Genomic DNA, 26481 nt, shown 5'->3' with positions numbered 1-26481 from the left:
TTCACCCGCCTGTCTGGGTAGATTTGTTACTTATTGCTGGATGGGACAAGCTGGGAGGTGGCAGCTCTTTCCCCTTCTGTAGTAACACCCCCCATTTACCTTCTACAGGTCCAGGTCCTTCTCTACTACCTGCAGCATCCTCCCATCTCCTTCAGCGAGCTCAAACGCAACACACTTTACTTCTCCACGGACGTGTAGCCTGCAGGCAGAAGGCACCAGCTGCAAACACTCCAGCTCCCTGCTGGGGGACACGGACTGGACCACAGCCCCCAAGGGAGACCAGCCCAGACCCAGGACGGTGCTGCCTGCAGCTCCTGTACAATCATGTTCCAGTGGCCTGGTCCCAGCAGGTGCCAGGCCCTCTCTGTAAAGTAGTCGTGTCTTATGTCCCTTCTTGTGTTCAAGGATTGTTTTTATGTATATTTGCTCAACGGAAGAGGTAGTGACTGACAAGGGCTGTGGACACAGGCTTCCCCCTTGGCTAGTTTTCTCCTGGACTCCTTCCCGCCCGCTCACTCCTACCAGGCACCCCCTGCCTGAAGCCTGCAGTGCCCCACGAGTGCCTGTTTGCTGCCCAGCTCCCTGCCCACGCCTGCATGTGCAGCACTGGCTCGCTCCGAGGCCGGGAGCTCACGGGCCTCCCTCCCTCCCTCCCTGGTGACGGTGACACCAGCCCTGCTTTGGCTTCGCTGCCTGCGCAAACGTCGGACCCCGTGCCCGGATCCTGCTCCGCTCTGAGCAAACTGCGGCCCCGAGAGCAGAGGAGCAGGGTGCTGCTTCCTCCCTGCCACGGCTCCTCTGGGTGTTTTCAGGCCAGTCCCCTCTCCAGCCCTGTGCTTTGCCTGTGTGTGTGTGGCGTGGCGGTTCCTCCCCTCGCTGGATTTCGCCTCTGAGTAGTCATGGGGTAACCCCTCACACAAGGCTGGAGCCAGAGGTGCTGTGCTGGTCTCGATCCACAGCAGGCTGAAAGGATGGCCAGCCAGAGGCAGATTTGCTTTCTGCACCATGGGCTGACCCCATGTATGCTCTGGCACTGATGTGGTCGCAAATTTCCTCAATTTGGGAATTTGGTGGGGAACAGGGTATCTGCTGTACAGTTCTCCCTCTGCCATAGTGAGGCACTCGTGCCCCTGCCAGCCCAGCACTGCCATGAGCACTGCATGCACCCCGTGGCACAGCCTGCTGGGGCACCAGCATTCCTCCCGTGGCCACGGGGACAAGGAGATGTTTTATCCCTTCCTTGGCCTTCCCTGCTGCACTGGGCACATGGCAGCACATGGCCCTGCCTCGGTGGCAGCCTGGCTGCCAGAGGCAAGTGCTCTGCAGCAGCTGGATGGTCACCCAGCCTGGGAACCAGCACAGAAGGATGGAAGGAGGAAACCTTCATGGCCCTCGTGACTGAAGGCAGAAATGCTTCGTTCTGTCTTCCTCCCAAAGTGGTTGCTGCTGGATTAGCTGTGCCCAGCCAGCTCAGGTTTGTTTGTTAGTGGCTCCAGTGACCCCTCCCAAGCTGATGACTGGAGCTGTCAGGCCATGTCCCAGGGCAGGACAGGCTGCCCCAGTGCCTGGCTCCTGGGATGTCCCCCAGGCTCCCACATAGGTGTTGGTACCTGTTGGGACACAAAACCTTTCGCTCTGTGAGCTGAGTCTGTGTTCTTGTGGGAAAAGCCCCCCCATGTCCCCAACTGCGTTGGCCCTGTGCTCTCCTGTGCCAAATGGAGATGGATGAGAAGTGACCAAGCCTGTCCCCCACAGCAGCGTTGCCTTTACCCTCCCAGCTAATGGACTGTTCCAGGTAGAGCCCAGCCACCGATGCACCAGGTATGTCCTCAGCCCCCTCCCTGGGGAAGGCAGCACCTGCCAGCCCTGCACCAGCAAAGCAACCAAGGAGGGGAGGTCTCAGTCCCCCTCCAAAGGGCTCACACTCCAGACCCTGCTCCTCTTGACTACCAGCTAAACAGAAGGGAAACAGCATTGCAGAAAATAACCAGGCGTCTGTCTTGGCCCTGGACCCAGTAAGGAGGCCGAGCTTTAGATCTGACTGCACAACAGATCCCTGTGTGTGTCTGATTTGTTACATGTGTCCAAGTCTCTGTCCACTCTCTGTCATTCCAGATGGAGACTCTGTACAGCCAAATCTCCCCCTGTGACAGTGGCTGGAGGCCCAGTCCCCACAGCCCAGCACAACAGGCTGTGGCTGTCCCCATGACTGGCTTTTGCTTGTCCCTACAGGAAGGAAAAGAGGGGGGTGGACTCTTGCAGCTACAGGTAGAATAGAACTGTTAATTAATATTTGACTTTCAAAAGTTGTTAAGGATATATTTTTGTTTGTGTTCTGTTTCAATTTCTGTAGATTATAAACTTTAAATGGCTGTAAAACTTCGTGAGGAGAAAAAAAAAATGTTAATAAAAATGCAAAGCCCTGATATTTGCACAAAAGAAGCCCTGTGGTGTTGCTGTTTGCACTAACTGATCACTCTGGCATCACAGCTTCTTGTTTCTGTCGTGGAATTCTTGCTAGTTGCACTTCAAGCCAGTGGTATAAGCACAGGCATTGTGCCAGGCAATCTTTGAAGAGACTTCTTATGGTTTGGGCTCCATCCTTGCATTTTGAAGGAAAAAAACCCTGGACTGTCTGGAGCCAGGCTGTTTAATCAGCCTAGAATTACTCAAGCTTAAAATTCAGCTGACTTGCACAGCTTCTGGCCTGAGGATATTGAACAGGCACAGCAAGGGACATCAGGAGATCTGGAAACCTCATCTGATAGATCACATGGTGCTTGCTGTCTCCCCACTTCTTTCCATGTGGGAATGGGAGCCAATGTGCCTCCAAACTGACCACTGACCACTGTTATCAGCCAAAACACACTGCTAGTGTTGTTCTTCCAGGTCAACAAGGGCTGTCACTGTTCTGGGATGTCCAACTGTGGATGCCAAGGAGGGGAGGTGAGTGGGAGAATCCCTATTACTTGTGTGCACTGCATCTGAAATGCCACTGCCTCAAAAAGATTAGAGGGAGTGTTTGCCTTTATGGAATGGCTCAATGAAGGTTAAAAATGACCCTCTGAGGTCTGAGAACAGAGCTTGGTTAGAATAGCAGGAGGGCAGATAGAACACCAATCAGCAGCTCCTTGACCTAACAAACAGATGTTTTGATTTCAGCACCAATTTTGGGCTCAGAAAAAACTGAGCTGAGAAAAAACACTCACTTCCCCCTATGTAAGTAACACTGGGGCACTTGGAGGTGGCACAGGGATGTGATGGGAAGCAGGCTGTGTGCTGAGTGAGTGCCCAGTTATGTGTCAAACACTGGTTTATTCTCACAGCTCTAAGTCTCACTATCAAACTGCTGGAACTAATGGGGTGAGCCTGGGGCAGTTAAAGCAGTAGCAAGATTGCACTCCCACAGTGAGGTTAAATCAGGCTAGCCAAGTGGCTACAGAGAATTATACTTCAGCAACAACCTCTTTTTTTCCCTTAAACTGTTCTGTTCATCTGCCAGTAACCACAGCTCTAAGGGTAAGGATTCCTTTCTGCTTTTCCCTTTAAAACATGGTAAAGAAATCTGGCGCTCATCTCTGTACTTGAAATAAGACAAGTTGTACAGATGGTGGTTTGTCTTCAGCTGGTATTTTAAGAAAAGCCTGGAACAAGCTTATTTCTCCACAGGATCTTACCTCTCCCCAACAGAGTAGCAAGCTGCAAACTGGTGACTGTTAAAACACTTGCAGCACCTTCAAATACGTGATAACCTAAATCGCTGCATTTCTCTTCGAAGATTGTCCTCCTGCCTTCTTCTGATGCCAGCAACAGACTTAATCAAAATCAGCCCCAAAGGATCGAAAGAGCTCAGAGTCCAGGCATGTTTCCTGGAAACTGACAGTCAGCTGATCTGTCCTGGAGATGCTGCTCTGTGCCTGGCTCCATCCTCCCCTGCTCCCGCAAGCCTGCCTGCAGCAGCTCGCCAGGGCTCACAGCCAGGTTGCTGTTAGTCATTCACACAGTGGCCAGCGCCACCCCGACTCCAGAGGCAGTGGAAAGGTAAGCCTGGTGCTTGTGCCATGGTGCAGGCTCTCAGCAGCAGCACTGAACAGGGAATGTTGCTCCTGGCTGTTACCGGAGGTAGTAATCGACTGCGGCGGAGAAAGCGGCGAATCCTCCGCAGCCGATCACGCCGGCCTTCAGCCCAGCTGCAAGGCAAGGGTGGGAAACCATGAGACAAAGCAGGAGAAATATTCTTATTCCCAGTAACTTGTGCTGGCTCAGAGTTCACAGCAGCAGGAACCTGGCAGTGCCCTCCCAGGGGACAGTGACACTGCCACTGCCTGATGTACAAACCCTCCCGTGGCCACTGCCGACTTTACTGTGCTCTCATCTGAGCCCTGCAAGTGGCTTGGTGGGGCTAGGGAGGGAGAGGAGGAGCAGCCACTTCTCTGACAGCTCTAAGAGGATTAGGTCTAGGACAAACACAACTTAAGCTCAATTAGAAGCACTTTCAAGAGCTTTCTTTTCATTTACGCTTCTTAAAACAGGACTGGGGTTTTTTTAAGGAGAGTGAGAGAAGTTTGATATTTCTGATGAGCAGAACAGCTCTCTCCTACTTGGGCATTCTCCCAGATGTTACCACTAAAGGAAAGTCTCCACTAGTGCTGCTGGACTAAAACCCCACTTCTCATTCACATGTAAGTAAAATTGTCTGTTTGAACTGATACATGAGAAAGGAAAAAAGCATTTTACACATGGTACAAAAGAAAAGAGTTCTTTAGTTCTAATTTCAAAGGAGAGTAGCGGAGACAGTGAAATGGCAGATGTGTAGAGCTCAGTTAACAGCTTCTATTTGTATTTTGGCTCTCTCCCATGACACCACAGAAGAGTGTGGACAGCCAGCACCATCTCCTGATTTTTCTTTCAAGTGAATTTTGTTGATTTTCCTCTCTGACCAACCCTTCCTTATCCCCACTTATTCTTGGAGCTGACAGCTCTGCCAGTCCGGAGCACACTCTCATGCTGGCCTCACCACATCCCCATGCAAAGAGGTTTGTGCTGTGTGTGCTGCACTGAGAACATCGTGTGCTGCATAACCAAATCCAATCTTATCACAGAAACAGTTCCCAGCAGGCACCACCAACCTCTGAAGCCGATGGCTCCTCCCGTGATGCAGCCGCTGATAACGCTGTTCTTCCAGTCTGACTTCCCACGATACTGTGGAGTTACAAATCACAGCCAACAAGGAAATATGGAATAACACTCAGTATCTGTGCTAACAGCAAGGAAGGTTAAACGCCCTTCCATCCCCTTCTCAGCTGAGGGTGTTCTTCCCTCTGCTCTCAGTAGATGGCCCTGCACTCCCAGACTTGCAGGGCAGGGAAGGGAGGAAGGAGAAGGGAACTAGGAGAGGTGAGACAAATCCATGTGGTGCAATGCAGTGCTGTGGGAAGGATCCTCAGGTGAGCCAGGACAGAACACAGCCCTGAGTCTAAAAGTGCAACAGCCACATCTGAGCAGCCCTGAGCCTGGCCATGCAACTGGTCCTTGGCACAGTGAGAGTCACAGCACTAGCTGACAAAGGTGCACTATTTCCATAGGCAGGACATGCTGGATTTTCACCAGTGCAGACATCTCTTTGTTCTGCTCCATTGTGAAAGCAGATACACTTTTCTTCTAGATGAGTTAAACTTCTTAACTCATTGTGCCTTTCAATTAAAAGGCAGGACTCAAATTCATAACAGGGTAATTTTCCTATTAAAAAAACCCCAGATGACAGATTTACCACTGAGCTGCAAAAGGTAATTTCTGACTGTAGGAGCCAGAGGAGAATGGGCCTGTTACTCAAGAACTTTCATCAAATGATCCCTTTCTGCATATGGAATTTTTAGACACTCAAATTACCATCTTGCAACTCACAGTTTGACATTTTACACAAGCACTTGTAGCCAGGGTTTTAAAAAGTAATGCCTATGCTTGCCAATACGTTTAGGACTAAAAACAGAAAAGGACTTTGCTACTGCGGAAGAGTTCTTCATTCTGTCAGAGAACAGCAGCTCTGAAGACAGATCTCCAAGGTGAAAAGCTTTGCTGGCCAAGAAAGAACAAAGCAGCCTATTCCATTGCCCTATTACAAGGAGGATATATGTACTTATTTGGATCTAGTAGAAGATTTTAAAGGGTACCAGAAAACATTTCTTAATGGTTGAGAGGCTCTTACTCACAGATTCCACTACACATTCCGTGCAGGAGAACATGGCACCCACAATGGCGAAGTTCTTGGCGTAGGAGATGCCTCGCTGCCCCATGTCCTTGAGCACCTCTTTGGCCGTGGGCGTGCGGTAGGGATCCTTGGGATCAAACCCCACGTTGGTGTCGATGCCAGCTGTGAAGATACCGAACGCACCTCCCAGAACGAACCCTGTGAGAGATAAACAGTGAAATTAACTTGGCTGGGCAGGAGCAGCACATTCCCTGCAGGCAATGAAGCGGCTCTGCCCCTGCTGTCTGTGACAGGGCAGGAATCCCTCGTGCTGTGGACACCTGTGACAGCCCGTGATGTGTGAGGAAAGGCCACGAGCACCTCCAAGGAAGGCAGACACAGATCCCTGCCTGTGACATGTGACAGGCACTGGAGGAGGCTCAGGAGGAACACCAAACACGGGGACTGCAGTCTCTTCTCCATCCGCCCCTCTCCCGACGCCACAGGAACCCCGAACGACCCCACAGCCGCCGCACCTCCCACACAAGCCAGCGCCGCCTTGAAGGGGCAGCTCTCCATGACCCGCTCCACCATCTTCTGCTCCTCGCTCTTGGGCGGGCAGGGGATTCCACCGAGGACGGCGGGGTCCCAGACGCGGGGCTGCCGCTTGTCGCCCACGAGGTGCTGCAGCAGGAGGCTGTACTGCAGCGGCGGCGGCGGCGGCGGCCCCGGCTCTCCCGGCGCTGAGGGCGGCGGAGCCGCCATGATGGCCATGCACACCCACGGCCGCTCGGCGCCGCGTCCGGGCCCGCTAGAGCCACCGCGCCGGGGGCGCACGGGAGTTGTAGTTCCACAGCGGGGAGAAGCCAGCTGCGCATTGCAGCGTTTTAACTACATCTCCCGGTCTGCCCCGCGCCGACGCCTCCGGCAAGAACTACCACTCCCGGCACGTTCCGCGGCGCGCGCGGGGATTGGCCGTCCCGGGCAGCCAGGGGACTACATTACCCGGCGAGCCGCAGGGCAGCCCCCTGGTGGCCGGTGCGGCCGGTGCAGGTGAGGTGAAGGCTCCGGCTGCGGAGCATCCCCGAGCTCGGTGGCGGCGGCGGCGGCTGCAGGTGAGCGTGGGGAGGTGCGGGCAGCGCGGGGGCACCGGCTGGGCTGGGCAGAACCGGCAGCCTCGCGCCGGGCATCCCGCTGCTGGGGTAGCGCTGAGGTGCCGCAGTGCGGGACCACTGTGCCCTGGCTGAGGTGCGGACAGCGGGTGAGGTGTCGCGGTGTCGCCGCCGTGACCCCGCATCCTCCCCGCCGCTGACTCCGGCCCCGCGCCGGTGTCTGAGGGCAACAGGTCCCGCACAGGGCGGGCGCTGTTCGTGCCCGTAGCGTCCCGCCGGGGCTCGGAGGGGCAGCGGGGTTCCCGCAGCTCCAGCGCGGCTCTGAGGGGCAGCGGGGTTCCTGCAGCCCCCGGGGGGCTCTGAGGGCAGCGGGGCTCCGGCAGGGCTCGGAGGGGCAGCGGGGCTCCCAAACCTGGCACAGGTGTCCCCGCTGTGCCACGGAGCACCGGGACATGCCCCGCTGCTCCCTGGGGACAGCTCGGTCCCCTCTGGCGTGGGGCAGCGGTGTTGCTTCAGGACATGTGTAGCTCAAAAGGGCTCTGAGAATATCCACGATATTCCGTCGCAAAATGCAGACTGGGCTCGTGTCAAATAATCCACGAATCTTAGCTCTGGGGAGCTGTTCTGTTTGGTGATAAGGTGAGAAATGTTGCTTTTCCTTTTGGTGAATACGGTGCAATTAAAAAAAAAAATCTATGTTTCCTGCTTGTGTTGCTTTTTCTTCACCTGTTTTACTTTCTTGTTGACTAGAACCTGTTTTCATCTTCACAAGTGACAATAGGTGTGCCTTAAAAATACCTTTCTTCTTATTTGATATTTTTCTAAGTTACCCATATGCTTAAAAATCTATGAGACATAGTTGTCTTGGTTTCAATAGGATGCATGGAGTTATTGTATTTCAGTAATTGAAAATTATTTTCAAAATTAAGTAAATGATGCATTAGTATGAAATCTTCCTGATACCCTGAAACAGTTTTTAGAGGTCCTAAAGTAATAAAATTTCTTTTCTATTTTGGTTCGTTTCTTTTTCTATCCTGCCTATGTCTTAGTGTAGGTAGGTAAGTTCAAATAACGATTTAAATGGATAATTTCATCACTTCAAATACTTCATTAGACGAAGTTCAACAACTTTCCTCTAAATCCCACTGCCCTCTACTGGCTGCACCACCTGCCCGCTGCTATTCCCTCTTTTCCTTTTTTTCTTTTCTTCTTTTCGTCCTTGGGGTTTTTTAAAAATATGGCTTTTTGCTGTTTGTTTAGGATTTTTGTTTGTTTGTTTGTTGGGGGTACTTCCCCTCCCTCCCCTCCCCTTTTTTTAAGGCCAAATTCCATGAAAAAACGCGTGGTTAAAATCTACTACAGCAGGATCTTGTCAGGGTAGGGGAGGTTGCTGCCAGGATGGTCTCCCTAAGGAGCCCTCAACCTAAGATTTCAATCTTCTTGAGCTGAAATAACCTTGCTGGGCTGAAGTCACACAGCAAAGCCTAATTTCCAAAGGCCTAAAGGGAAAAAACATATGTGTTGCATTGGGAATTTCAGCACTGAGAGTTTATATGTATAGTTGAAATATTGCTTTGACTTTCTTTCCCCTTTCCCTGAGTTTTGGAGAAAATGCTGGGTTACTATTTGTTTGTAAATAAAATATTTAAGCAAGGATTTTGTAACTATGATTCTATAAAATATACTTATTTATGGATATTAATGTGTAATTAGATGTTATTTTCCCCTTAGATATTTAATAGTTTTCTCCTCTCCCCCTTCTGTTCTACATATGAACAAATTCCGGTGCCTGAGTATTTGAATAATCTCCTCTGCCTGAACAGATTTTTCGTGTGGGTGAAATCAGATGGAGGATTAAGGATTTGAGAGGGACTCTGAGAATTCAACATCTTTGATAAACAAGTTGTTTAAATGCAACTTTCAGCAGTTTCTTCTTTCCAAGCCTGTGACCCTCCATCACTGCAGAGTGACGGTGCATCCGACCCTCTTCCTTCTCCCTGGCTTCTCTCCCCAGACACTCCTTTATCCTGGAGCTGCTCAGTCCAGTGCAAGAGCTCAGGTTATTTTTAACCTTGCCTGGTCCCAGGAAATGAAACATTTCGAGTTGGGGTGAGTGTGACGGCAGCAGCGGGCGCAGATGATCCCGGGCTTTGGCGCTGCTCGGAGGAGCTCGGTGTGTGTCTCAGCAGAGGGCAGCACACGGTGACACCGAATCTTTGCGTCTCACTTGACCTTTGCAGTGACTCAGTGACTCCCACGCTTCAGTCTTCTCCAGACAGGATAAATCTTGGAAATAATGAGGGGGTTTGTCAGAAATCCTGGTTTTGCATATGTGTCTTGGATGTAGAGTTCCAGGTTTTGAATAGACTCTAGCAGTGCTATTAAAAAATGAAAATAAGTTTTCACAGTCCAGTCCTCAAGTTTTATTTTGTCAAAATGCCGGTTCCAGAGTGTTTTCTGAAGTTGTTCAGCTGGGCAAGGAGTGACTGAAGATGGAAGTCAACAAGAATTAGATCAAATCCATTCTTTTCCACTCATTCCTACCTGTGGGCACTTTCTTTTCCTTATCAGAGCTGTCCTGATGTAAGGGTGAATGAGAAGAGGAGGAGATAAATTAATGGGCATTTTAATTTTAAAAGGAAAAGCTTTTCATCAGCACAAGCAGAAGAAAGTGGGGCTGCTTTGCAGGTGGTCACATGCTGATCCCACCTGTTGGGTACAAAGAGGTTTCCAGTGGCTGCAAAAGGGAAGGTGCTTGGACCTGCTGGGCTTTGTTTCCACCCTGTGGTATTCCCATCTATACATTAAATTTAATCCTTTCCTTCCTCTCCTTGACCTTGTGAATGTAGGTCAAAATGTTTTGTCTTTTTTTTCTTTAAAAGACTTTAGGTTGGAAAGTGCACTGGAGAAGTGCTTTGTGAAATAGATCTAATTTCAATGAAGGAAAGCTGCTTCAGCTTCTGTACTTTCCTTGGCTTTATGAGTTTAGCAAATTTATTTGGTTGAGAGTGCAGCTGGGGTTTTTTTTTTCTAAAGTAGCCCTCAGTGTTGGAGAATACTGTGTCACTACCATGGCAAACAGCTAAAGTACTAAGAAAAAGTTTAGATTACAGGAAGGTGGTAGGTATATTGGAGTTAAAACTCAAAAGCTATCCTGACTCACTGATTTTCCTTTTTTTTTTTTTTTTTCTTTAAGTCAATATAAAATAGGCTGCAGAGAGAGATCTTGGACTAAAATCTCCTTGTAAGATCAGCAGACTCGTTCCTTGTGACTGTGCTCTGTAACTCAGAGAGAAGGAACAGGATGTGGCTTTTCAGGATGAGTGTTTGATCCTGTCTGCTCTCCCAAACGTTTTAGATCTCAAAGTCTGCACCCCTTTTGAAAGTAAGGTGGTTTCTTTGTGTTTGTTCCACTTCAGCAAGGTGCTCCTTCTCCTCTTCACAGTCTGCCCAATATTACACATATTTTTGTTTTCCCCTATATAATTTAAAACACACTTTTGTGGTCTAAAAAAAGTTTCAGGCATCATTATCTCCCAGGGCTTTCAGCTGTTGCTATAGAAGCCTAAATTCTCTTTGAGAGACCTTTCCAAGAGAAAGAAGTTGATACTGCAGGAAAGTTGTCATGGAAATATGCAGCAAAAAGAGAAAGGAAATCTCAGTTTGATGACTGTTGCACGGGCTCAGCCAGCCTGGAGAAGTGGCTCCCTATCTGGAGATGCAGATTCTCTGGGTTGTGTTCCAGTGGATTGGAAAGCTGTGGACTCAAACCTAAAGAAATAAATGATTTAACATTTGTAGAACCAAACATACCTCTTCAACTCAGTGAGCTTTATCCAGATTTGAGTTTCCAGGTGATGGCAGACCAGGAGATTCCCAGCAGCCTGGCTCTATAATGGGGGATGGAGCTGTGGCACAGCTATTTCTTATATTTCTGGCAATGGCCACTCTGAAAGGATTAATGGAAATACCACAATTGAAATGAGGCTTTCAGAACCAATTTTTTAATTGACAAACTAAAAATAGTTTATTCTGCAAGCTTCAGTGCCATTCCAGATTTGGACAGGAGCCCTTTGTGTCCAGCTAAATGATGGGATAAGCAGATCCCTCCCCATAAATTTCTTACACCATCACCAAGCCTGGCTGGCTCCCTGGTTTCAAGCTTTTTGTGCCTTTCTTACTAAAGCCTCCTGATATCTAATGAATGTGATTATGAGTGAGCTGCCTTTAAATATCTATTACCAGAGTCACCATGGTAACTGCTGTAAGAATTTCTTGCTGGTAAAAGGTTTCCAGCTCCCCGAGATACAGCAGGGCAAAATGCTTAGGCTGTTGTTTTCACGGTTTGAATGAGATCAAAGAGGCCAAAATAACATATTCCTGATTTCTGATAGCAGTGGATGGTAGTGGAACTGAAAGGAATAAGATTTATTCTGGAGCCTGCCCTCAGATCAGGGAATAGAGGCAGGGACAGCGCAGGCTTTCCTCGGGCAGCAGGCTCCTGCAGGAACTGGAGATGTCACTCCCTCTGGCTGAGCCAACACTTGGCCTTTCTTTCAACATTGTCAGCAAGTGAGCTAATTAACCCTAATGAAGGATGCAAAATTGTGATAGTCCACCTGCCACAGGAGCAGGCAGAGTTGCTGAGTGATTCAGTGGGGAGTAGAAAGAATTGACCTGGCTTGTGTGTTCTCTCTTCATTTCATGGTGTTCTCAAACTGCTCCATTTTCCTCTTGGCCTTCAGCTGCTGTGTACCAGGGCAGTGGTGTTAGTTGGTCAATATTAGAGTGACTTCCCTGCTGTCCTCATTTCCAAACCTTCCTCTTCCCTTCTTTCACATCTGCTTTCTCTCCTGAGTTCCTGTTGTGTGGCAAATCAATCCCTTGCTCTGTAATGACAGTTGTCTCTATAGGCTTCCACATGACAGAGTCACTAATGTCCCTCATGCAAACTGTCACCTCAGGGGGTTGTTTTGCTTTCATTTATTTATTTACTTATGGTAAACAGGTCACAAACTCCATAGGGCACTTCTTCCTTTTCATGCAATCTGTTCTCTTGCTTCATTGCCCTCCTACTATAGTATCTGCTGGAGATTTTAAATTATCACTTGCTTTTATAGAAACATGAAAATTGAGCACCTATTCCTGCTGCTTTCCCACTTCGTTGCCTGTGCCTCCTGCCTCTGGGCATTTAGGGCTTTTGGTAAGGGAGGTTCTGCTCTGGTGTGAGCTGTTTGGTGTGGCTGTGCTGCATGAGAAAATGAGAACTTGAGGAGAGGAGCACTTTGCATCCACTTTGTGTGGGGGGGAACTCTGGCACAGCAGAGCCAGCACGAGTGGCACTGAGCACGTTTGATGGGAAGATGGTGCCTGCAGGATGAGCTCATGCTGGTGAAGTGTTGATATTTGTCCTTACCTGCCCTGTAGGCAACGTGAGCCACATGCCAAGATCTTTTTTTGCTGAGTTTAAGGATGCTTCTGATTCATTTTAGTTGTGAGGTTTATTGAGTGCCAGATTTGCACCAAGAGTTTAAAATCTGAAGGGATTATGATGGCCAACCAAGAGATCCAAGGAAATACTTTCATAAGAAGTCTTGAAAGCAGAACCTGGCTCTCAGAATGGAATTTGCCTGCATTATAGCACTACTTGTTTCTTCATGGTTCCTCTGTAATGTTGTGGTTAATGCTGGGAGGGTCTCGGTGTTCAGGCACTTCAAATTTCAGCTGCTTGGTTCAATTTCTCAAGCCTGCTAAGCTGATTTAAAAGTTTAAGCAGTAGCAAACATGTTTGTTCCTACAAGCTGTCTAGAAGAAAGGAATTGTTGAACTTTAATTTAGATTCTCCCTTTTTTCTGAATTTGATTACATCATCAAAGCCAAATTTCTATGCTGAATTTCTGGGTGCCTCTGTGTGCATGTCTGTCAAAACTGCTGATTTAGATGGGAGTTAAAATTGGTGAGCACTGTAGACCCTTGCTAATTTGTGATATTTATTCAGTAATTTAGGTGCTTTCATTTCCTGACCTGTAAAATAGATGAGTTATTAAGCTACTGTAATGATGAACCAATACTGATGGAGTGTCTGTAAAAGATGCAGAGAGGAAGCACGAGGTGGGCACTCCAAGGCATTGCTGTGTGGGGAATCAGATCTTGCCAAGAGCCTTTTTTCTGCAATGCTGGTCTGATTAGGGGGCTCCTTCCTCTCCTGGGGCCTGAGCTCCTGGTGCTTCCTGAGTTCCCTCTGTGGATTTGCCCTGATGCCCCCGGAGGGTCGGGGGGATCCCCCAGCTCCGCTCCCGTTCCGGCTGTCGGCGCTTCCAGCGGGAATCCCTCCGAGACAAAGCTGACACCTCCGGTCTCTCATTTGCATCCCCCTGAAACGCAGCGAGAAGTTCAAAGCAGCGGGACTTTGCTCCAGAATCCCGTCGGGGTTTTTGATTCCAAGGCAGCCTCCAGCACACATCTTCAGAGCTCCGTGTTGCTGCGCAGCTCTGCGCTGTCAGTGATTTAATGGAATGCTTTTCTGTTCCGGGCTCCTTGGAGTTTCTAACCTGTTGGAATTCCTCTCCCGTTAGGTGATAAAATGCCGGCTCTTCCAGCATGAGATCCCTCTGGGACAATAAGTAAAGGGAGCAAGGAGGATTGTGCAGGATTTTGCCTGGGTAGGTAGTTAGAACTTGCTGTGCTACTTGAATATGGTAATTCTCTATGAATTGTTAATGAGTGCCACATTATAACCTATATAGCTGAAAACTAACAGTGAGGAATAATAAAATAGAAAGTTACTCCCTTTCCCTTAAGCCTTTCTTGCTTTTAATCACTGAAATTTAAAAAAAAAAATCAGTTAGTAAAAAAGAACAGTATAAATCTTATGGTCCTCTCTCAGGGAAGAGCACTCAGGGTTGCCTTTTTTGTGTGTTCAGGTTTATCCACATTTTGAATAACAGGGTGACTAGCAAGAAAGCTGTCCTTGGTTGTTGATGATGCCTAAGGAAGTGGAAATGTTTGAAAATTGCAAAGAATAATAAACTTTGCATAAATGTGTGCAAAAGTGATCAGCAATTTTTATTTTAAGTATATGAAATATGATGAGTGTTTCTTTGCTACATAGATTTCCTTTCTCATTTTGACTTTTTCTGTGGGTTGGCTTTTGTTTTTTTTTTTTTGGTAGATAAATGTGTGTTAACTCTTGAGTGTTCTACTTGGAAATTACAGAAATACTGAAAAATGCTGGCACATCTTACAGAGTTACTTTTGAAACAGGCAATTTCCTAATTCTATTCTTGACTGACTCAGTGGCTGTTCCCTTGGAAATTCTCAAGTTGTTGTCTGGTCTTCTGAAATTTTGGCAATAGGCACCAGAGGAAGCTGTTTTTCTTGTCTCCTATAGCACTCCATGTTCCATAAAACATTATCTGCCTTTTTTTCACCCCAATTTAATTATTCTAGCCTCTCCCAGCAACAAGCATTTTCTCCATTTGCAGGTCAAAACTGGTAGCCACAGGCTGAGCCCCTCAGGTGTTGGGTAGGAACATGGAACTCTGAGCAGTCTCTTAAGAACAGGGAAGGAAAAATAAATCCCAGTTCTCCAAGCCAGCTCACACAGTTTTGCTTGTGCTGGTGGAGCCTTTTTGGCAGCAGTTGCAGGAGTTCCATCCACCCATTTGATCAGCAGCATCTTGTTGACTGAGCAGCAGTTGTTTTTGTCAAAATGGAAAGTGGTGCCCCATGATTCACTCTGCAAACGTCCACCAGCAGCGTGAACTTCCTGACATCTGCACTGCAACTGAGAAAATAAAGAAGTTTGGATCAGTTATGTCCAAAAGGGAAAAAGCACAGAGTAAAAGCTGTCCCAAAGCCATGGCCTCACTCCACTAATATCCACTGTCTGATGCAGGCTTGCCTTTGTAATTGCTTTTGGTTTTCCAACTCCAGACAGCAACGTCCCAAGCCCTACAGCTGAATTAGAGACTTGCTTTAGAAACACATTGTTATTGACATAGCAGCCTTGTTTATGGAATTTCTCTCCTTTGTAATTAAGATTGTTTCATGCACAAAAGCAGTTAAATATGGCATAAATATCTGTAAATGCAAAGATATTTTAAACCTTGTTCCTTAAGTGAGCCTTTCTTCCACACTATGCATTTGCTTCTCAAATGAGCCGTGCCACCCAAAATTCTGCCCTTTGCCCATTTCATTAAGTTCTCATCCATAGTTGTTCTTGTGGAATTGTAGCATTAATGCAGTTTGCAGCATAAAGCCTTTAAATTCCTCAAATGCAGTACTTTTAAGGTGTATTAATGGTGAGGTTTGATCTTATTCTCTCATACCTTGTAGGGAAGTTGTGGGAGCAAGTGCATTGAGCAGAATGCAGGCAATATGTTCAGTGTTATTTTGTCTGTCAACCAATTTTACCAGCTGGGTGAGAACCTGGCATATACTTGAAAAAAGTTTATATTGCTACTTGAAATTGTTTTCTCATCCTGGCTGTGTGAAAGTAATTATGGTTAAGGCCCTGGCTTTCTTTCAGCCTGGCCAATTCATTTGAGCTGTTTGTTTTTGGGCTGTTTTTTCATTTAACAGAAAGGCAATTTATCAATTCAGAAAGTTTTATGCTGAATAACTCTTTGGTCCAAGTAAAGAGACCAGGTAATTATAGCCATAAAGGCTACCAGAAAACCTCTAAATAAACAAATATACTGTCTGGTCTCCTTGGGTTTGGGGAAATTCTCCACCACTATTCCAGGCTGTCTCCCCAAGCTGAAGTATGTAAATGTTGTGACTGTCTCCTTACAGCCAGGTGTTTCATTTTTAGGTTTTGGTCAAGTTATATTTATCAAATGTATCCCAAAGATATTTGAGAGTGCAGTACAGGAGCTCATCTTGCCTCCCCACTCCCTCATCTCAGTTCTTTATTTCTCTTGGCTGGAGGATAGGAAAACCTATCAAGCTGCCAACACTGCTGTCCCTCTGAGCCCAAACAAACTCACCAGCAGTGGCAGAGGGGCTGAATGCTGCTCTCCAAAAAGGGTTTGGTTTCTTCAGCCAAAGAATCTTCTCAGCAAGGTGTCTGCACCTGATGTCCCTCTCATTGGTGAGCTCAGGGTCCCTGCAGCTGTTTGCCCTGAGCTGGTATTTTTGAGCTGCATCTGTTCAGTTGTGATGGTGATCCATGAGCAGAGGGCTGAGCTGCTGTCCCTCCCCTGGGGACCAAGTGACCTCATTGGTCTGCATCACATGAGGGGTCACTTCCTCAGGGAGGAGGAACTCTGCATTCAGATCAAGTATCTACAGCAACTTCCTCCTTATCTGAGCTGTGAATCATCTCAAGAGCTCTGAATGTTCTGTGAAAATACAGAACGGGTAAGTTCTACCTGTGCTCACACAGCCTGACCTTGGATATTGAAGGAACTGTCAAAATGGGCAGGGTAGAAGGATTGGTACATTGTGGATGTTGGCAAAGCTGGAACAGCACCTGACTGAATTTAGGGACTTAGAACTAATGCCTGCTTGAGACCTGCCAAGCACAGACCTTTATCCTGAGCCAAATAAGTCATGGTGTGCTCTTTTGTCTTGCTCTGGCATTTTAAGATAAGGCAAGAACTCGTTTCTTGAGAATATCAGAAAGTTGGATCCCAAATCCATAATCTTCAGAGGAAATTTGGCTTGACTCAATCTGTCTTTAAGGTTTGGTTACTCTATGATAGCAGTAGTGCTGCCAAAACTGAGCTAAAACATAAATTTACTCTTGGCATAACATCAGCTTCCTTCAGGCCCCTTTGGCACCTCGAGTAAGGAGAGTGCAGCAAGGTTGGACCATTCAGATCCATCCTCTACTAGAAACATCTCCTGTAGTATCAACATTACTTAAATACCAGGTTCACACCGTTGAGAGGGAGAATTCCTGATCTGTAGGAATTCTTTGGTCAGGGAGATCAGAGGGTGATCAGACCCTCTCTAGACAGAATTGGACAAACCCCCATGTTTTAAACATGTTCGTGTTCTGTTTGAAATTTGGATTTGATACAGTTTCATTCCCTCTGTCTCCTTCAACTTGATACTATCTCTGCTTGCTGTAACTCTGTTAAGACCTCTGGCCTTTTTCTTCCTGTTTTCAATCATGAAATTCAAAAATTTTAAGGAAGAGGTTAACGTTCTCAAGCATTTGTTCACTCTTGTTCTTTATTTGCTCTTTTCTAAATAAAGAACAGATAGACCCTTCCTGGGCAGCTCAAGTCACTCAGGACTGATTCTGATTAGTTTTGTAAAAGCTTCTGTCTTAGTGCACCTTCCTTCCCTGCACCCACTTTTCCACTTTGTTGAAGCAATGATGGAGGCAAGGGAAATGCCATAAGGTGTCCTGGCTATGATTGCTGGCACTCTGGGGGATGTATTATTGTGGAATAGACACCTTCTGCAAGCTGCTTCTGTGTTTTCCCCTGAAAATGCCTTTTTCTATGCCACCTCCTTGCCCCTTCTCCGTGGTATGTGCTGCATGTTTTTGCTTAATTGGATCATCCAGACCAGTCTGTGGTGTGTGCTCTGCCCAGTGTCCAGTCCTGCAGTTGGGGATGATGGGACTCTGAAAGAAACTCTTCATCTGCTTTAAGGATTGAAGCATCTCACTGCTCTGGACCTAGGCTACAAATTGCTTTCTTGCATAAATCCTCCTTGCTTTGATGAAAATATAATATTTGTCATTCCCCTGAGTAAGCGAGTGCCTGTGTGTGTGTGCTGAGTGCCGAGGCGCCGGTGGAGCCAGCTCGCTTCCGTGTGTGAATCATTTCTCAAGCAGCTCTCTGTGTCTCTCTGCAATGTGGTTTTCCTCTCAGGGAAGCACTCAAGCCCTGAATTTTCAGTCTGGTTTGCACATGCTGTCAGAAGCTAGTGGGAGACACTTTTCTTTTTAACGCAGAGAAGAGGACAAGCTTTTACTGTAAGTATTTTATTATCTTTTATTTCTTTTATGATGGGAACTGTATTATCTCTAGAAGGATTCTTGGGCCAGTAATGTATTTGTAGAGTGAATGAACCTGCTTTGCTCAACAAGACTTTTTTCATAGCATCTCAATGTAAAACTAAATCGAATTAATCAAAAATAGGGTAAACATGGCTGTGTTAGCTGAAAATGGGCTGGGGGTGGTCTAAAAGCCATTTCAACCACAGAAAAAAAATCCCCTCAGGAGAGCTGGCTACTGTATTTTCCTCCTGCTCAGCTACATTGATTTAGAGACAGAAGGGGTGAAGCTGTTTCTGTTCCTGCTTTTTCCTCTGGCAATTTACGGTTCTTCCCCGGCAGTGAATGGAAGCAGGAGCACGAGCAGAGTTTCCTCTGCTGCTGCTGCACGTGCACACAGTCCAGTGAAGGAAGGGCAGAAGGGAAGGGGCTGCTGAGCCAGGAGCTTTGGCAGCTCAATGTCTGTGGGGGCAAGGAGAGCACCTGGGGCACTCCAGCCAGGGCTGGTCAGGTTCTCAGCAGGACCCTTTCATTACAGCACCTCGACTGTTGTCTTTAAAATTGTGCTGGGCATGAAGATTGGTCATAGAAACAATTGTAATAATAACAGCATTTATAGAGCAGGTAATATGGCAAAGTTGTAGAGATGTTAATTAAACCCTGTGTGTGTAGCAGTGAAGGATTAGTGGTAGAACTGGTTTGAAAACAGGGATTCTCTACCTTTTTCTCTTCTGTACAGTTCTAGAAATCCCCTACTGATCCTTTCTGGTTTGCATGTTTCCTTCTAAATTCAAGTGTTCTTTGCTGCTGTAACCTTGGTAGGAGAGAGAATACCTGATTTCCTCAAACAGTGTTTTTTCTGCACAATTTCTGTAACTACCACAGAAATTCCTCATCCTAACATGCACTTGGCTATGTGCTATCCCTTCCCTTTCTTGTGCAGTTCTAAACCAATTTAATTTCATTGTGCAGCCCACCAAGGTGGGTCATTCAGTCCATCAGTGGCCCCCAGTCACAGCTGCAAACTGTTGCTTAGGTCTGTTCTGTTCCTGTTCGTTATGAATATTTTTAAAATGCAGAAGTCCTCTGGTTTCTCCTGCAGCTTTGGAGTTATGTCCTCATCTTTGCAAGGAGCCCTTTCTGTCAGAAGTTCACACTGTCTCTCATAAATGCTCAGAAGTTCCCAGTTTATGAACTTCAAGTGAGCTATTTTGCTCTTTAATGGGAGATAAATATCTCCTTAAGGGATAGCTTCCAGATCTCAATTATTTCTCTGCACTGTGATGGATGGAAAACGGGAGTCAGGGAAACATCCCAGCATGTGGCAATCTGTGAGGCTGCTCGCTTGTGTGCTGTGTGACAGATGTTGATTTATCTAATTTTTGCTTTTTTTTTTTTTTTCTGTGGGGTTCCTTTCCAAGGCAAATGAATGAGTCCATCTTCGTAAATATCCTATTTAGTGAGCAATTATTTTAAAAATGGAAAAACTAAGGAAGGGAAGATTGCATGGCTGAGGGGGTATGATGATCCTGTGCTGAGGCTGAGGATGGAACCAGGTGGAATTCCATGGAATGCACTGCCTCTGGTATCATCCTTCCATGCTCTGAGGGGACAGGGAAGCTGCCACTCTCTGTACCAGTATGTACCAGTCAGTATGACCATGTAGCCACGTGCTCTCCATCTCTGCTGTTCCAAAAAAACATCAGCATTCCTTTTCCTTCTTGTAGTTGTGTTTCCCCTCTGTGCTACAGAAAAACGTAATGACAGGTAATTATCAGGCAAACCACTTGTAATTATTCTTAATTTCTTCAGCAATTATATAGCTCTTGCTCTATCTGAAATGAAACCTTCTTCTCTTCCTTCTTGTGGGTTGGCAAAACATGAAGTGGCTGAATGTGTCACTTGCTTTGTGCTGCATTCACTGGGACAGTAGTTCAAAGAACATGGATTAATGAGCAATAGCTGCCTTGAAATGGCTCTAAAACATTTTTGTTCTCAACCTGAATGTACTGAACATGAATTAAACCCATCTATTCAGGACAGAGTCATATTGGGGAAAGCCCAGAGTGACCTAATTCGTCACGATTATAACATGGTTGTAACTTCAAAAAGGGAGTTTGGAGTCAATGCATCATTTTTAGCCTTCCTGAATATTCCTGTGCATCCTTCAGTAACGTGATGTTTGTGATTCAGAATTGCCACATCATGTAGAAAATGACAGCTGGGTTGGGAGTTTTGTTTTTATCCTCTCATTTATAAGATCAGGGGTCATAAGGAGGTAGCAGCGTTTCTCTCTGAGCTGTGTAATGGTGACTGGTTAGATAATCAGTGTGAGAGGAGGAGGAGGAGATGGGGAGTCCATGTACAAACAGTGTGATTCACATGCAGGACAAGCATGTTCCCAGACATCTCCCAGAACAGCTTTGGCTCAGTTTGCCAGCATCAGTCACTGTGCTGGATGACAGCAAAGATATCTGTATTTTCCTGTCTCATAAATGGCCAGCAGCATGGAACAAGAACAAGGGAAATGCAGCTGAACCAATTCCTTGTCCATGTGCACACATGAGGATTTTGTTGTGATTTCTGCATTTTTCTCATGTGATCTAATGATGAGTGAAAGGCTGACAAATCCAAAACTCCAGGGACAGCTTCTGTGGAGGAGGGTGGGCAGAAGGTTTTGCAGTGCTCTCCATGCCTGAAAAAGTCATCAATGACTCTAATGGTTGCTGTGGGAAGAGGATTTTATTTTGAATGATGCTGAGACATGGAGTTTTGCAGTTGCTGGCCTGAGCTCTGGCAGCCTTTTGGGGATGGATTTGGAGGCTGAGTTGATGGCTGGAAACCTGTCACGTGTGGCTGCCTGGACCTGTCCTTGCCTGGGCCATCTCCGATCTTTGGGCATCCTTGGAACCTTTCAGTACATTTGTGTGCTCCTCAATAAATACCAATTGTAGGGAATTCTTGAAAACACACGAAGGAAATAAGCAAGAAAAGCCTTAACACAAAAATGTGAGCTGCTGGCTTACCACTGTAACCACAGAGAAACTTTGTCTTTGGGAAGTTCAAGGGAGTTTCCATTATCTGTTTGCATCTGACACCATGGGGGGAAGGAAAGGAACTGGCTCTGCAATAGTTGCTTCTAGAGGAGAGGGTAGAGCTGTATCCCCTGAAAAGAAAATTCTCATCTGAGAATGCTGCATTGAAAGTGCTCTTTTGATGTTGAAGAGTTCTACAGAAGAATCATTAAAGCAAAAATGCAAAGCAAGCTTCAACCCAACAGAGTGACTAAATGGGTGACCTTGGGAATGTCTGTATCCTCAGTTCTGTGTGGTTCTGTGGCTGAAATTTAACAGCATTTTTAACTCCTTGCAAGATCACTTGGATTCTACAGCTGCCTAGATGTTTTATTATAGTACAATCTTCATTGTTTAAAGTGGAAAATTAATAATAGCACTAAAACCATCTTTCTTGAGGCATGAATAAAACCAGCAGAATCTGCCCTGCTGTCTGGACATGAAAATTTCCAAGTGATGTCTTGTCTCCTGGTCCTTTACCAGCAAACCACGAAAATTCAGCTGCAAATGAGATTGGAAAGAGAGTCTGCTGAGGTAGACCAGAGGAAACTGTGAAGTGTCTGGGGTGGGGTTTGTAATTGATTCTTTTTGGACAGCAAAAGCAAGAGGAGCCTTGGGGATGAGGTTTTGGGAAATGGGTATTTTTTTTGTCCGAGTTGTGTTTGAATGGAAGTGGAAACAGGTGGTCTGGCTTGGTGTGGGTTTTTTGTTTGGTGTTTTGTTTGGTTGGTTTTTATTTGGTTTTTTGTGTTGTTGGGGTTTTTTTTTGTTTTTTGTTTTTTTGTGGTTTTTTTTTTTTTTTTTTTGTTTTTTTTTTTTTTTTGGTTGGGCTTTTTCATCCAATTCTGATTAAAGCTAAGCTCTATACCAGGAAGAATCCAGCAAGTGACTGCTTGGAGGAGTGATGGAGGAAGGTTGCACTGAGTGCCTCAAATACACCAAAACCAAGATAATAGGAATTAAAGCAAAGAGAGACTGAATAGATACAGAAATTCTACTGAGATAAAAGGAACAAAGGCCTCAGGAAAGCTGTTAAAGGTGACCAAAAGGTGACCAAAATACTTTGTTTTTATTTTTTTAGCCTGATCTTATTTCTAAATGGAGTTTTCTCTATGCCATCTATCTCCACATTACCAATTACTGTATTTGGACTATCAGCTTCCCTGGTTTGATTCCTAATATCAGTTAAGAAATCAAGATGAGTCATATGGAAGCATCTGTCAAGCCTAAAAATTGTTGTTTAAAGTTAATTGATGTGAAAGGCAGAAAAGAATTCTATTTTAGCCCAGCTGTCTATCCTGCCATGCAGCTTCCTACGTGCCACTAGAAAATGCTTTACAGTTTACTGAACTTGTTAGATATTTCTATGTTCCAGTTGATAGTTTCTCTGAAAATAGCAGAAGCTGATTAGAGGGAAAATAGTAGAAATATGATGCAGATTTTACAAAAAAAAAAAGGAAGAAAATCGTGCTTTGAATTCATGAGTGTGTGTTACAAAGCTTCTGGAATGGTCTGACCTTAGGATGTCATGAGAAGGAACTGAATTACAGGAAAGTGGCACTGGGGACTGTGGGGTTTGACCCACCAAAGCCACACTTGTGTCCTTTGAGGGCCTCAGGTGCAGAGTTGGGACTTTGGCCTCGTCCTTCAGGACTGCTGGGCATTCCCAGGTCCTGGTGAAGCTGCCATCTGGCACATTCCTCTCCAGATTCAGTAATGAGCTTTCATAATTCTTTCTTTCTTTCCTTTTCCCAAAGCATCTTGTGCATGACTCTGCTTTAATTTGAGTGTCCTGCTGAGTCCTGACACAGACATGTGCACCAAAACCTAAATTGTATAAGAGTTATGTGTGGGGTACAGATGCTTTCCATCCCCCAACAGGGATTTTCCTGGGTAATTTCATTTCTGCAGATATGCTAATAATATTTATTTATTTAATAGTGCAACTCCTAGGTTTCTTGACTGTGAAATAATATTGCTCATCATCACTCAAATCAACCTATCTATTCTTTTTAGTTCTTCAGAATAAAATAGCCCTTAATAGTCAGCAGAATGTGTGTCCTAGAAGTTTATTCCCCAGAACTGGTGAACTCCTCTTTTGATCCACAGCCAAGTCTAAAGATCCTGGAGCCCTGGTGTTGTTCCTGCTGATGCTGACTGCCTGTGAGTTAGGAAGAATTCTTAATCCAGTTTTTCTAGCCATAAAATGGGAATCATTCTAGGCTGGTTCTAAAGACTTTTATTAATAAATGCATGTGGACTGACTAATAAAGAAATGTCTGGGTTCTCAGCCTTTAATAAAACAGTAAAATTTCAAGTAAAATGGACTGCAGAACTTCTGCCAACTGCCAAAACAGTCCTCATCAACATATTCCAAATATCCTTTAAAATACCAGTAAGAAAGGATGAACTGCATAGCATGGCCTGAATTTTTAAAGGCTGATGCCTGCAGGGAATTCTGAGGATTACTGAGAGAAGAAGCTCTGTCAGAACCAGCTTTACATTTTTGGTAAACCTGATTATCCTTTGCAGTACCTGTTTCAGAGGAGGGGTGTGTTCAGACACCACTTTTGGGTGTAAAAGATTTTTAAAAACCCAAGCCCAAGCCCCTGCAGTCTGGAAGTGCCTGGCAATAGAACCAATTTTGCTGAAGTTACATCTTGCTGAGTCCTCATTTATTTCAGCATGGGGCTGTTTCCTCATTTTCAGAGTCCAGCTGCAAGCAGGGATTTAGTCTGGCCAGCTGAGTGCCCTGCTCTGGCTGATGCCAAAGGAGGACTTTGAATTTCAGGGTGGCAGTAATTCTGTTTGCTTCCTAAGGAAAATTCCCTGTGAAAAGTGCAAAAATGAAAAATAAAACCACAGAGCTCCAGGCATTGCTTAAAGCAAGTCATTTTCCCATGAGAATCAGCTCTCATCTGAAATGTATTGACACAGAATGGGTATAAAACAAGTGATTTTTGTCCCTGTGTTTGCAGGAACAGCTTGGTTGTGTCTCTTGTGGAAAGCTGCTTCTCTTTCAAGTCTCCCTGGGGGTAGCCTAGAGATCAAATCAATCTCTCTGGGGTCCTCGTGGAAGGCTGATATTTAGTGAAAATACAGCAGAGTTACTTCTAAGACACAAGTAGATGAGAGCTGGATGTGATGTTTTTAATAAAGGTGCTGTTTCTACACCAGGATAAGAGAAAGCTCCTTGTCAGTGCTGGGTGTCCTGGTTGCTGCCTGGCTGCAGACACTTGGGGTAGCTGAGTTAATATTTGGGTTCACTGCTACCATGGGCTCCTTCCATGAGCAATTTCATGATGCTGAACTCCAGGGTTTTCCACTGTCCCCACTGCTCATACCTTCCATGGAGCTTTTTTATTTTGCTTGTTTCATTGTAATGCAATAAATTGTATTTGGAGGAGGGGGAAAGCTGATGGTGACTCTGAGAATGGATTTTCTGCTCTCATCAAAGAACAGCAGGACTTTTTTTTTTTCACTTTTTTTTTTAAGTACTTTTATTTTGCACTGCTGAAGCAGTACTTCTAATAACTCAAATATGTGTCACCTACTTAGGAATGAAAGCAGCTTAGGATGTGCAACCTGGCTTGATGCTTTGAAGTACATATAAGGCTTGTGGAAAGTCCTGGAATCCCACTTCAGAGATGGAAATCTTTATCTACAAGGCAAATTCAGGTTAGCCAAATACCTGAGAAGTCTTAACTCCATCTTTTACAAATGCCAGTTCTCCTATAAATACATGGAAAACTAATAATAAACACTTATAAATCCGGGTATTTCTTCTCAATTTTAGTTTCATCTGCTTGGTGCAGTAAAACGTTATTGAATCCACATGGCAAATAATTCAGCTCTCTTTACATGAAGAAGCCAGTTTGCCTTAGGCTACTGGCTGGATTTCTTGAATTGTGGTTTGAGTTTTTTTTTTTCTTTAAGTACCTCTTCCTTTGACTCCTAAGATCGTGGTCTAATGAGCATATCACTCCAGTGCAACTTGAAAATGTCATGGATGACTGAAAATTAAATTCCTTTGGATATCAAGAAAGCATCTGTGCAGCTTAAGGCAGGAAAATATGAGGTACAGTTATGAAGAAAACCAGAGGGTATAATAAAGCAGTGTATGTGCAACCACTGGATCTGCAAAAACCCAAAATCTGCATAATTTGGAGATGTAATCAGCAAGAGAGTTTGTATGTGTAGTTGCCTGTTCACCCATATAAATACAGTGAATGTTAAAAGGATTAAGAGCCTGTTAAAAGATAAGTTTTTAAATATTGTAAGCACCAAAGCTTGCTAAGGTGGATCATGAGCTGTGGCAATGCTAAATAATATCATCTATTGTAATATAGTTTACATATCTGTCAGGGCTTTAAAACAGTGATCAGCATAATCATCACCAAAGGCTCTTAATGAGATCAGTGGATGGCTCCTCACTGGATGTGTGAAGAATTTTAATGGGGTAATGCCTATACTTAGCAACAACTACTAACTTTTAAATTCCTTTATTTAGGAGCTGATAGGGAGCTGCTGTGGAGAGAGCAGACAGCCCCCCCTGCCAGAGGCACCAAGGACAAATAGAGGGAATGTCACCTGCTGGCTTTGTTCTCTGTGAGCAGCAGCTGAGCACTTGACATTGCCTTCACCTCCGTGCAGAACAGACCGAGGTGGCACCTGCAAGGTGCTGTCACTGTCAAATCCACCCTGGCCCCTGACAGAGCTGTGTCCTGGGAGTTCAGTGAATGCTCTCATTTATGAATGTGAAATCAGGTACAAAGCAAATTATGAGATGTAACGTGTGAGCAGAGCCCCCCTGACTCAGCCAGGAATAAATTGCTTCAGTGTCTCTGTCAAGGTGTTGCTGTCCAAGCTCACTCATCCTCTGAGCACATTGCCAGGCACTGGGCACTCACTGGGTGAGGAAATTGCCTAAACTTTGAAGATGAAGAAAAACAAATGGCAAATTCTTAGTTTAGCTGGTAGTTACACATGTAAAGAAATTCAGAGATTTATTAATGAATTTTCAGCATTCCATCCTGTGCCTGTGGATATTCTAGTTACCTGTTTAACAGACAAGTTACCCTCTGCCTACACAAGGCTGAGCCACAGCAACATCCTGTGTCTATTTTGGAAAATGAAGAAAAATGTTGCTCA

General features: G+C 45.6%; 3 protein-coding genes across 11 annotated transcripts in view; 2 read left to right on the top strand and 1 right to left on the bottom strand.

Moving 5' to 3' along the window:
- The window catches only part of ABR (ABR activator of RhoGEF and GTPase), a 37603-nt gene extending 35161 nt beyond the window's left edge, over positions 1-2442 (top strand). For all 4 annotated transcript variants that reach the window (XM_071447779.1, XM_071447780.1, XM_071447781.1 and 1 more), the window contains one exon: positions 109-2442. In XM_071447779.1, the coding sequence (XP_071303880.1) occupies positions 109-198 (90 nt within the window). In that variant the 3' untranslated portion in view covers positions 199-2442. The remainder of the gene's footprint in view (positions 1-108) is intronic.
- A 1169-nt stretch (positions 2443-3611) lies between these two features.
- Positions 3612-7005, bottom strand: TIMM22 (translocase of inner mitochondrial membrane 22). 2 transcript variants are annotated; one of them, XM_071447784.1, is made up of 4 exons: positions 6724-7002; positions 6210-6406; positions 5130-5202; positions 3612-4190 (listed from the first exon to the last, which is right to left on the bottom strand). In XM_071447784.1, the coding sequence occupies exons 1-4, from the start codon at positions 6959-6961 to the stop codon at positions 4114-4116; spliced, it is 585 nt and encodes a 194-aa protein (XP_071303885.1). In that variant the 5' UTR covers positions 6962-7002; the 3' UTR covers positions 3612-4113. The 2 variants fall into 2 exon arrangements, with proteins under 2 accessions (XP_071303885.1, XP_071303884.1); XM_071447783.1 differs by lacking the exon at positions 3612-4190 and having other exon boundaries at positions 4215-5202; positions 6724-7005.
- Positions 7006-7166: 161 nt separating this feature from the next.
- The window catches only part of SPECC1 (sperm antigen with calponin homology and coiled-coil domains 1), an 85037-nt gene continuing 65722 nt past the window's right edge, over positions 7167-26481 (top strand). The window contains exon 1 of one of the 5 annotated variants that reach the window (XM_071447773.1): positions 7167-7302. The gene's annotated coding sequence lies outside the window, so the exon portion shown is untranslated. Of the gene's footprint in view, positions 7303-17923; positions 18236-24711; positions 25009-26481 lie in introns of those variants that run through there. The other 4 variants (XM_071447772.1, XM_071447777.1, XM_071447778.1 and 1 more) reach the window with 4 other exon arrangements.

This window comes from Agelaius tricolor, unplaced genomic scaffold (assembly GCF_023055355.1).
Source record: "Agelaius tricolor isolate 1412-34295 unplaced genomic scaffold, bAgeTri1.0.p SCAF_25, whole genome shotgun sequence".
Classification (NCBI taxonomy): Eukaryota; Metazoa; Chordata; class Aves; order Passeriformes; family Icteridae; genus Agelaius; species Agelaius tricolor.
Note: the sequence above shows the minus strand (reverse complement) of the source record. Positions and strands in the feature narration are given on the sequence as shown.